This window comes from Hibiscus syriacus, unplaced genomic scaffold (assembly GCF_006381635.1).
Source record: "Hibiscus syriacus cultivar Baekdansim isolate YM2019G1 unplaced genomic scaffold, ASM638163v2 tig00110988_pilon, whole genome shotgun sequence".
NCBI lineage: Eukaryota > Viridiplantae > Streptophyta > Magnoliopsida > Malvales > Malvaceae > Hibiscus > Hibiscus syriacus.
Window position 1 is genome coordinate 199,090 of NW_024062942.1, and position 10,095 is coordinate 209,184.

General features: G+C 31.3%; 1 protein-coding gene across 1 annotated transcript; it reads right to left on the reverse strand.

Moving 5' to 3' along the window:
- Nucleotides 1-7,704: 7,704 nt before the first annotated feature.
- LOC120149016 (aquaporin NIP6-1-like) lies at nucleotides 7,705-9,732 on the reverse strand. Its single transcript, XM_039161956.1, has 5 exons — nucleotides 9,400-9,732; nucleotides 9,094-9,318; nucleotides 8,818-9,012; nucleotides 8,348-8,409; nucleotides 7,705-7,939 (listed from the first exon to the last, which is right to left on the reverse strand). The coding sequence occupies exons 1-5, from the start codon at nucleotides 9,625-9,627 to the stop codon at nucleotides 7,744-7,746; spliced, it is 906 nt and encodes a 301-aa protein (XP_039017887.1). The 5' UTR covers nucleotides 9,628-9,732; the 3' UTR covers nucleotides 7,705-7,743.
- Between the last annotated feature and the right edge of the window lie 363 nt (nucleotides 9,733-10,095).

Consider the following 10,095-nt stretch of genomic DNA (forward strand, 5'->3'; position numbering starts at 1 on the left):
TTTAAGTCACAAACAAATCACTTGAATATTAGTTGAAAAAGAAGGTCAAACAAAAAACTAATTTTGAGTTTTGAAATTTGTGAAGATCATAAGCTTTATTTGATGATTCGAATGCTGTAGAGGTTTTTGTTGGTGAGGAAAAAAAAGATACCTTGAGATAAAATTCATTTGACGATGAACGATGAAGATCGAGGTCCAAAAAAATTCAAAATAAGATGAATTCATGTTTTTAAAGAGATATTCCCTACAATCTAATTCGAAAGATTGAACGAGGAGATTGAGACGAATCGTATGGTTAAATATAAGATTCATTGATTACTGTATACAATAATTGCCTATATTGATCCAATAACACAGATTTCATCAGGGTTCCCCGGCCACCAAAGGATAATAACTTCCCTTTCTACCCACCAAGACGAGCAAGGGAATTTATCAATGATAGACTTTCATAAGTCGAACGAGTTCCGTTAGTGCGTACTTCATTAATAATAAAACATATTTTAATGTCTAATTAGTGTGGTTAATGCGATCATTAGGTATATATATATCCCGGGTAGGGGGAATCTCAACTTGAATGATAGCTTGGGGGCATAATTGATAATATGGATATTCTTTGGTGGTTTGCTAAAAAACAAAGAAACCTAAAGTGATTAAGAATTTAATTAGCTGACAGGAAATTTAAACCACATTAGCTCTTTGTACGAAAATGATAAAGATTTGCCATTATTCACTATTAAAATAATGAAATGACTGGTTGTTTTCCTTCTACTGTTACTCGGTACACAATTTACAAAAATAATGGATCAATTGTGAAGAAAGAAGGAAGAAATAGTGTATTTGTATGTATTAATTTAAAATTATTTACGTGAGCACAATTATTTATTTCTCAGTGGAGTGGGACGAAATTGTGAACTTTGGTGGAGTACATGAAGTGACATCACAACCTGGAAAAGAGCTCAGAATATTTTCCTTTTTTGTAATTATAAATATATTTAATATAGTCTTAATACTACTCGTAAAAGCTTTAATATCTCATAATTTTCGTAAAGATGAATCATTGACTTGAGATAGATAAGTAAGAGCTACATATTGCCCGTCTTCCTCTTTTTCATGAGATATGAAAGTGACGGGAAAATATCAACTAGTGTCGGCATCGCCGAAATTAATTCCCCTGAAATTAAGATCATGATCCACAAAATAATAAATAAAAACATTAAATGTACAGTACAGCTGTTTTTTTTTTAAAAAATTAACATTCAATCAATTTAAAATTTGAAATAAAAAGAATCAATTGGATAGTTTAGGGGTAAACAACTTAATATTGTTTAAGTAAAGATTCATGTTCGAGTCCTTATATATATATATATATATTAATATTGTTTAAGTAAGGATTCATGTTCGAGTCCTCATATATATATATAATCTCTGTTGGAATACTCGTCTATTAAAATCAGATGTACAATCTGGATATGTCCAAATCAAACAGGATAAAACATTGGAACGAGATGGCAACAATAGAGAGGGAAAAAATAAAATATTAAATCAACTTTAGATTAGGTTGAATCACAATTAAGGGTCTGTTTGTTTGGGGGAAACCAATTACGGAATTGATTTTTCCCGAAATATTGTGTTTATTTCACGTAATTCGTTTTTCGGAAAATATTTTCCCGTTGTAGACACTCATTTTCTTCCATATTTATTTTTATGTTTTTTATTTTTTGTCATTTTTATTGTATTTTATTTAGAATATATATATATATATATATATATATATATATATATATATTATATAATTTTGAAAACATTTTGAAAATATATAATATATAATTTTTAAAAACATTTTTGAAAACATATATATATTATATAGTTTTTAAAACATTTTGAAAATATATATATATTATATAGTTTTTAAAACATTTTGAAAACATATATTATATATTATATAGTTTTTAAAACATTTTGAAAATATATATATTATATAGTTTTTAAAACATTTTGAAAACATATGTATATTATATAATTTTTAAAACATTTGAAAAAATATATATATATTATATAATTTTTAAAACATTTTTAAATATATATATATAATATATGTTTTTTAAAACAATTTTTGAAAATATATATAATATATAGTTTTGAAAATTATTTTTTTAAGATATATATTATATAGTTTTAAAAAATTTCTTCATTGTATTTACTTATTATTATTTTTCTTTTTATTATTATTAATTTTATTTATTACTTATTTTTTTCCTTTTTTATCATTTTAGGTCCATGGTCCAATCCAATATGTCCAAAGCGTTCGGGTCCAGCATTAGCTAAGTGGGCCTGAACTAGCCCAAGACCATTAGGGTTTAAAAACCCTAACATAACCATCAACAGGTCAACGGCGCCGCAAGGATGCAAACCAATGGCCAGCGCATTTTCCGGCCGCACCAACGAGATTGAGCCATCCCGAGGTGACCGGTGTAACATGCACGGAGATCTCGACCAACTAACAACCATGATCCCGGGATCGTCGGGACCCAAAACGGCTAGAACCGAGCTATAAAAGCCTCTGGGAGAATCGGAACAGGGGGAACCAAACAGTACACAGAGATCATCAGCCAAGACAGAGCCAAAAAACCATCACAGTGAAACAGAGATATACCACAAGACAAAAAACATCAACCATCGGCCAGTAAACAGACAAAAACCATCAACAAAAAAACCACATCAAAGCAACATAAAAAAAAACAGTCAGCGAAACCAAATATCATCAACACCACGGAAAGCAACCGCGAACCAAAAGAAGGCCTTTGGTTTTTGTCTGGGAGAAGGGAAGCCACCGGAGAACCGAAAAGTTTCACCAAAGAACGGTAAAGGTCGCGGCTTTTTGTTAGATCTACGCAGGGGAAGTGTCTTTTTGGATGTTTGGACTTTGGTTTTGGGTGTGGGACGTTGAGACGAATATTTGGGTGTGATTAGATTTTTCTCGGCCACCGCCGGCTGTGGCCGGCACGACGGAGGTGGCTGCTAGATATCCCCTCGGTGGAGGGGCTCTAGAGAGAGACGAGAGAATTGATTTTTCTCTCTTTTGTAGAGAGATAGGGCAAAGAGAGCAAATGAGAAGCTTGAGGGATTCAGGGCCAATTTTCGGCCATTTATACCCCCTCTATGCGACGTCGTTTTGGGGAGGGGGTTTCTGCAATTTAGTTTATGGGTAAACTACACCCCCGATCCCTGTAAGTTGTACCTCCTATATTTTGGCCACTGATTATAATGTTTTAATTTGGATTTCTGATTTACAATTTTTGCATTTTGGTCCTTTTTTGTATTATTATTTTCTTCTTTTCTTTTCGTTGTTTTCAAAACGCTTTTTTTTATTTATTTTTTATTTTTTATTCTCCAATGTTTAACATTTTTTCCATTGTTTTTGTTTCGGTTATTTTTCATTAATATTTTTATTCTATTATTTTATTTATCTCCATTTATTTATTTTTCTTTATTATTTTTCTTTTCTCTTGATTTTATTATTTTAGTATTATATTTGTTTATTATTATTATTATTATTTCCTTCTTTTGTTTTGATCTTGGAATTAGTTAATATTTATTTACAAGTTTTTTACCTAACATTTAGCCTATTAGATTTAGCCTATTAGTTAATGTTTTGCTTGGTTACTAAGTGATCTTGGGTTCAAATGCAATTAAGTTTTTTAGTTTTATTTTTCAGCCTAAATATGAACAAGTTATATAACATGCATATTATCTTGATAACAAGTGTGAGAATTGAATCATCGATTAATTCTAAAATCTAGGGGATTTAATCTATAAATTTAATATATGAGTAGAATAAATGATTTTAAAGTTAATGCTCAAATTAAGGCATTAGACAAATTAAAAACATAATCAAGATCAAATTGCATTAAATGAAAATACAAAGAAACAAATATTATAAAATGGAAGAAAACAAAGCAGGGCGCCAATGCCGCGAATACGTAACTTTACAAGGACCCGCGCTCTAGTTATACCAATTTTGTTAACTTTCACGTAAACACTTCCATTAAATGTTAATGACATGTGGCGGCTATATTAAAATTATTTAAATAGTTTAGTTGTCATATCGATGCAAATTTGAAAATGATGGTCATTTGAGACTAAACCCCATAATTAGGTGGTCATTTATGTAGTTTACCCATAAATATATATTGCTTTCAATATCTGCATAAGTTTGAATAATTTGAGTAAATAAAGAGAGAGCGCACTTTTTCTTTCTGGTGTGGGGCTCATCTGCTTACACAACTGCAGGTAAATTAATGGTGGACTTTAACTAGCTAGGGTGAATATGCTTACCGTAAAAAACAATTAAACTTGCAATAGAAGAAACAAATTAACAACTCTAATTTCTTTGTCAAATAAACAACCCTAAATTTTTAGAAGCATGCATACTGAGATAAGGTCCTTAATAAAATAATCATAGTGTTTATATCGTTAAAATTTAATTATTGTTTTATGGATCCTATAATAGTAGCTATATAAACAGTCAATTATGAAGTTTGAGTCAAATTCAATCCCCTTAAGATTTAAGGGGGATGGTGCAAGTTATACGTAGGTCCTTTAATGATATATTTAATTTAAATCCTTTCGTATGTTTGTTATGTTTACACCTAGTAAATATGACCCAACGCTGGCTTGATTATTTTTTAGTTCGGGACGAAATAAAAGAAACGAGTTTCTATTTTTAAAAAATTATAAAAAATATATAGTATAAAATTGATATTAATTTTTTTATTAAAATAAACAAATAATGGCAACCAATCTACTCAGCCCAGGGCCCCATTCCTCTTTTAAATGGTGATGTTGATGTGTCTATACTTAAAAAAATATATAGTATACAAATTATAAAACTTTTATGAGCCGCTTAAAAAATATATAGTATAAAAATTATAAAACTTTATGGGCCCTGGGCAAGCGCCCCTTCTGCCCCTGCCCAGAGCCGGCCATGACTTGACCCGGACACGATTACTCGAAATAATTTATCTGACTCAATATCCGATATTACTCGAATATGATAATTAAATTTGATCCGATATCCGATCTATACCTGACTCGAACCATACTTGATCCAAAATTTAGCGAAACCAAAAGCAAACAAAACTGAAATTAACCTGAATCGAAAATAACCCAAACATAAATTAACTCGAACCAAAAACAACCTAAACCGAAATTAACTCAAACCGAAAGAAATCCGAATCGAATTTTAACCCGATCAAAAGAAACCTAAACCGAATTTAACCTGACTCGAAAGCAACACAAACATAAATTAATCCTAACTAAAAATAACTTGAACCGAAAGTAAACTGACTTTAATTTACCTAAATTTGATCTGAACCGAATATTGACCTGCTATTTTACCTGATATTTTAACAATGTGATGAATAGTAAAATAATATATATTTTATTCTCTTTTTTAATTATATTCCTAGTTAGCCACCAATTTTGATAATAGTTTAATGAATATTAGTATCACCTTTAATAATCGTTTATTGATTTAATATCAATTTTTAGTTGGAGTTGACAGGAGTTGAGTGACGATTGAAACTAACAGGACTGAGCAACGATAGATGAAATTCTTAAATTTTGAATTTCGTGAGTTAAAGAAGAACATCATATTTATATATATAGTATTTGTAAATATATAAAAAAATATATACATAAAATTATTTTTTAGCTTAAATAATGAAATCTATCTTGATTTTGAATACATATAAAGAATTGCTTTAATTTAAACAATAAAAGTTATTTTGAATAATAAAATAATTTAAATAAAATTGATAATTTATTAAAAATATTATATTTATAATAAAAATAATAGAAAACAACTAAAAAAGGAAATAATATTATATTTATAATAAAAATAATATTTAACGGATTCATGATGCAAGGGATTAACATACTTAAATTGTTAATTAGTGATCAAAATTGCTCATACCAAAAACAAATAAGATTATTCATATAGATTATTTTTATTTATAATATTTAATAAAATTTAACATTTATATTATAACTTTTAAAAATCTAATAATTAAAACAATTATATTTTTAACTAATTTGAGGTATTTATAAAATAATATATGTTTTAAAAATTATCGATTACTCTAACTAGACCTGGAAAACTTGACCTTAACCCGATTACACGAACCGATTTATTCGACCCAACACCCGATATTAATCCGAATATGATAATCAAATTTGATCTGATACCCAACTCATACCCGACCTAAACCATATATGACCCAAAATTTAGTGAAACCGAAAGTAACCCAAATCGAAACCGAAATTAACCCAAACCGAAAGAAATTCGAACCGAATTTTAACCCAATCCGAAAACAACCCGAACTGAATTTAACCCTACCTAAAAGCAACCCGAAAAGAAATTAATCCGAACTGAATAATAAATTAATTTAAATATTTATAATTTTTTTAAAAATATTATATTTATAATAAATATAATAGAAAGTTTACTTATGTTATCACATAAGAGGAATATAAAAGTAAGAATTTAATTTGTAAGATTGAAAACAATAATAAATAAAGTTTAATTTTCTTTCTTGTAATAAAAATATTATATTTATAATAAAAATAATATAAAACAACTAAAATAAAGGAAATAATATTAGATTTATAATAAAAATAACATAAAGTTTACTTATGTTACTACTAAAATTTAACAAATAAAGTTATGTATTATTTTTAGAAATTTAATAAAAATTTTAAATTTATAATTGGAAATAAAATTTTTAATAAAAATTTATTTTTTATCAAATAGTTCTCATTATAAACTTTTCATACACGATCAATATAAAATTTTGATAACAAATTCTAACACGTATTATAGGATCGTATTTGTGTCAAATTATCGATTTATCATCTCTAAATATTGGTTTAATTCAAAATATAAAACGATTGAGAACTGAAATTAGGCTTAAATGATAAGATTAACAAACAAGAATACATTTTTTTACAAGAATATATCAATAATTCTATATATATACTTGATTAGGTGATTAGACTCAAAATCAATTCAACCCGAATTGACATGATCTAAAGGTTGACCTAAACCGAAAATAAACCCATCCGATATTGACTCAACCCAATATTGACCCGACCTGAAATCGAATCGAAAAATTGATCCGATAATCACCCGACCCGAAATATTGACTGACCCGATACCGACCCGATTTACCGTACACTCGAATCAGATCCGATCCGAACAAAATTAAACTAAATATAATCTAGATCCAAAATAACATGACCCGAAATAACCCGACCCAAACTCGATCTGAAAGACCCGTTTGCCACCTCTACCTCTAACCATGAAGTTCACGCCCTATGTTCGACGGAGAAAAGAAGTGGATGGAAACCGGAGATATGATTTGTTATGTGTGCAGTTGAGAAAGCCTAATATTATTTCTTTGTTTGGGTTTGGGCTTCACTTTGTCTAAATCATATTGGACCCCAAATTTCGTGTATTTGGTTAATATTATCTTAAAATTGAAATGATCCTTGCAAGTACTTTGTGAAATCGAACAATACACCATGAGAGATGCGACTTGTCATCTTTATTTTAGTTGTTTCCCATATCAAACTCTAATATACACTTTGACTATAATATATGATTGATACATAAGCAGAGCTATATCCAGAAGCCAATGTGTGAACATATATAATTATGAAACTGAGTATTGAGCCATCTGCAAATTACCTCCTGAAGCTCCTCACATTTGATGGCTTTTCACCATCTTCCTCGGGCAGCTTGACTGCAGTATAGGTTCCTGCACCACAAAGGGCTCCCAGTATGGGGGCAGTGAAGTACACCCATATAGCTTTGTAGTTATTTGCTGCCATGGCCGGTCCTAGTGTTCTTACTGGATTCATCGAAGCACCTGTAAATGGTCTGTTTCCACACCACAAAAAAAAAAAAACCAAGAGTGGTTGCGTTAACTACAAAACAGTATACGGTCCTCTAAGCTGATCTGAAGCATCTGATTTAAATATTTCCTTCAAGAGAAAAAGAAATATCTTAAAATACACTTGTCTCTGTTATATATTTTAAGTTCTTGATCTACGAAGCTGGCGGTCTTCAATAACCAAACATGTGATCATTGTCTCCTTCCACATCCACAACTTATGGATGACTCAGATACTTTTTTTTATATATATATTTCTAAATGGCGGCCTTCTTTGATCACTTTGCTTGTTTTACAAGTTCTCTCTCTGTCTTGTGTCTTTGGCTCTTTGCTTTGCTGTTTATCTTGTCGACTAATAATAATAATAATAATAAATCAGAAAAATGTTAACATACCCGGCTATGAGTATATTGAGCATTACAGTGGCTCCAACCGCGATTCCCGCCAACTCACCCACCTGCACACAATTCATCTCTCATGGTCACACTACAATATTCCCTCAACATCAATTTTAGTGTTCTAAATCTCTACTTATGGATTCATCACTCGAGCGAATAGATGATCTGATATAGTATTTTATCATTATCATTTAGTTTTTTTTATATTTTCATGCATTGGAGATTGAGCTTGCCATTTGCCAACCATCTCCATTGACTATTGATTCTGGAAAATTTGATTTTTTTCTATGATATATATAATTAAATCATAAAGGGGTACTCTTGTCTCTTGGAGGGTTCTTGAGAAAGTGTCTTCGAGCCGAACATGAGAGAGTAAAAAAGAAAAAAGGAAGCTAGCTAATAATGAATTGTGTTTCTGTTTTTAAGGTTAAAAAACATAAAGTATGGAGATGAAGAAGGGGGCTTACAGCTCTGGTGTCGGTGGCTACAGCAGTGACAACAAACATGAGATTGAAGCTAATAATGAACTCCATAGCAAAAGCTTGACCCAATCCCCCTGAAGGAACTGTCACTCCCCCTCCCATCATCGGATGAAACACTCCTTTCAGTGCAAATGCAGCACACAGTGACGCCATTACTTGTGCTCCAATGTACACCGGCACCTTCCCAGAAATATGTTACTCCATTTTAAACACACATACACAAAAATGGAAAATGGAAAGGCGTAGGTTTTAACCCTGTACATGTTTCCAAGGAAAGTGTTTGAGTGCAGCAAAGGCAACGGTGACAGCTGGATTGAGATGTGCTCCCGAGATGTGGCCGGTGGAGAGTATAACAATCATGACAGCAAGTCCAGTGGAGGCGGCCAGGCCGATCAGTGTTTCGGAGCCCTGGGTCTTTTGGTTCACAATAGCAGTGGCTGTACCTGCAAAGATCAGTATGAAAGTGCCTATGAACTCAGCTCCCACCTGCAGGTGTCAGTTGAATTCTCAAATCATCTGTTTGACACTAAACCACATAAAGATCTCTCGTATGTTACTTGTGTCTACCTTTCTTGCGAGTGAGACCGGAGGAGGCGGCAATGAGCAGGAGACAGGGGGTAATCTCCCTTCTTCCATGGACCATTCTTCAACACTGAAGCATTTGCAGCTTTTGAGAAGGGATTTTCTCGAAATCCCTCCTCTTTGATCTCCCCTAACCACCCCAAACAGTGGTGCACCAGGAGTACCTGGTGTTGCAGGGGTTGAAGGAGATGACGGAACATCCTCGTTCTCCATTTTTATCACTTATATCCAAAACAAACTAGTAAAAGAAAACAAATTGTGAGTAATAAAAAAATGTACTAGTAGAGGAGAGGAAGGTGAAGTTTCTGCACTGGTTTGTCTCAAATGATTTGGATGTTACTGATGAGCTTAATTAGTGGTATATATTTATAGTACAAACAAAGAGTTGACTTGGAGAATCCCAAGATATAAAGAGAGGACAAAGAATAGCTACTGGTTGAAACAAAGGAAATAATGGAGGGAAAGGACATTGAGCTGAAATAGTTGAAAAAAAAGGGACTTTTAACATGAGAAATTAATAATGAACTTGCGTCTACTTTTCCACCTTTACCTTACCATGTTCTCTAAACTACAATGTCTTCATTTCAATTATGGTATGTGAATGGAGTGGGCATCTATACTTAATCACTCACTTTGCCATTAGGACCAGATTAAAATCCAATACATAATTCATTATCGATC

Coding starts and splice junctions, on each gene's coding strand:
- LOC120149016 (XM_039161956.1), bottom strand. CDS start 9,627: ATGGAGAACGAGGATGTTCCGTCATCTCCTTCAACCCCTGCAACACCA. Junction 9,013..9,093: donor AACACTTTCCTTGGAAACAT/GTACAGGGTTAA, acceptor ATTTCTGGGAAG/GTGCCGGTGTACATTGGAGC. Junction 7,940..8,347: donor CTCAATATACTCATAGCCGG/GTATGTTAACAT, acceptor GTGTGGAAACAG/ACCATTTACAGGTGCTTCGA.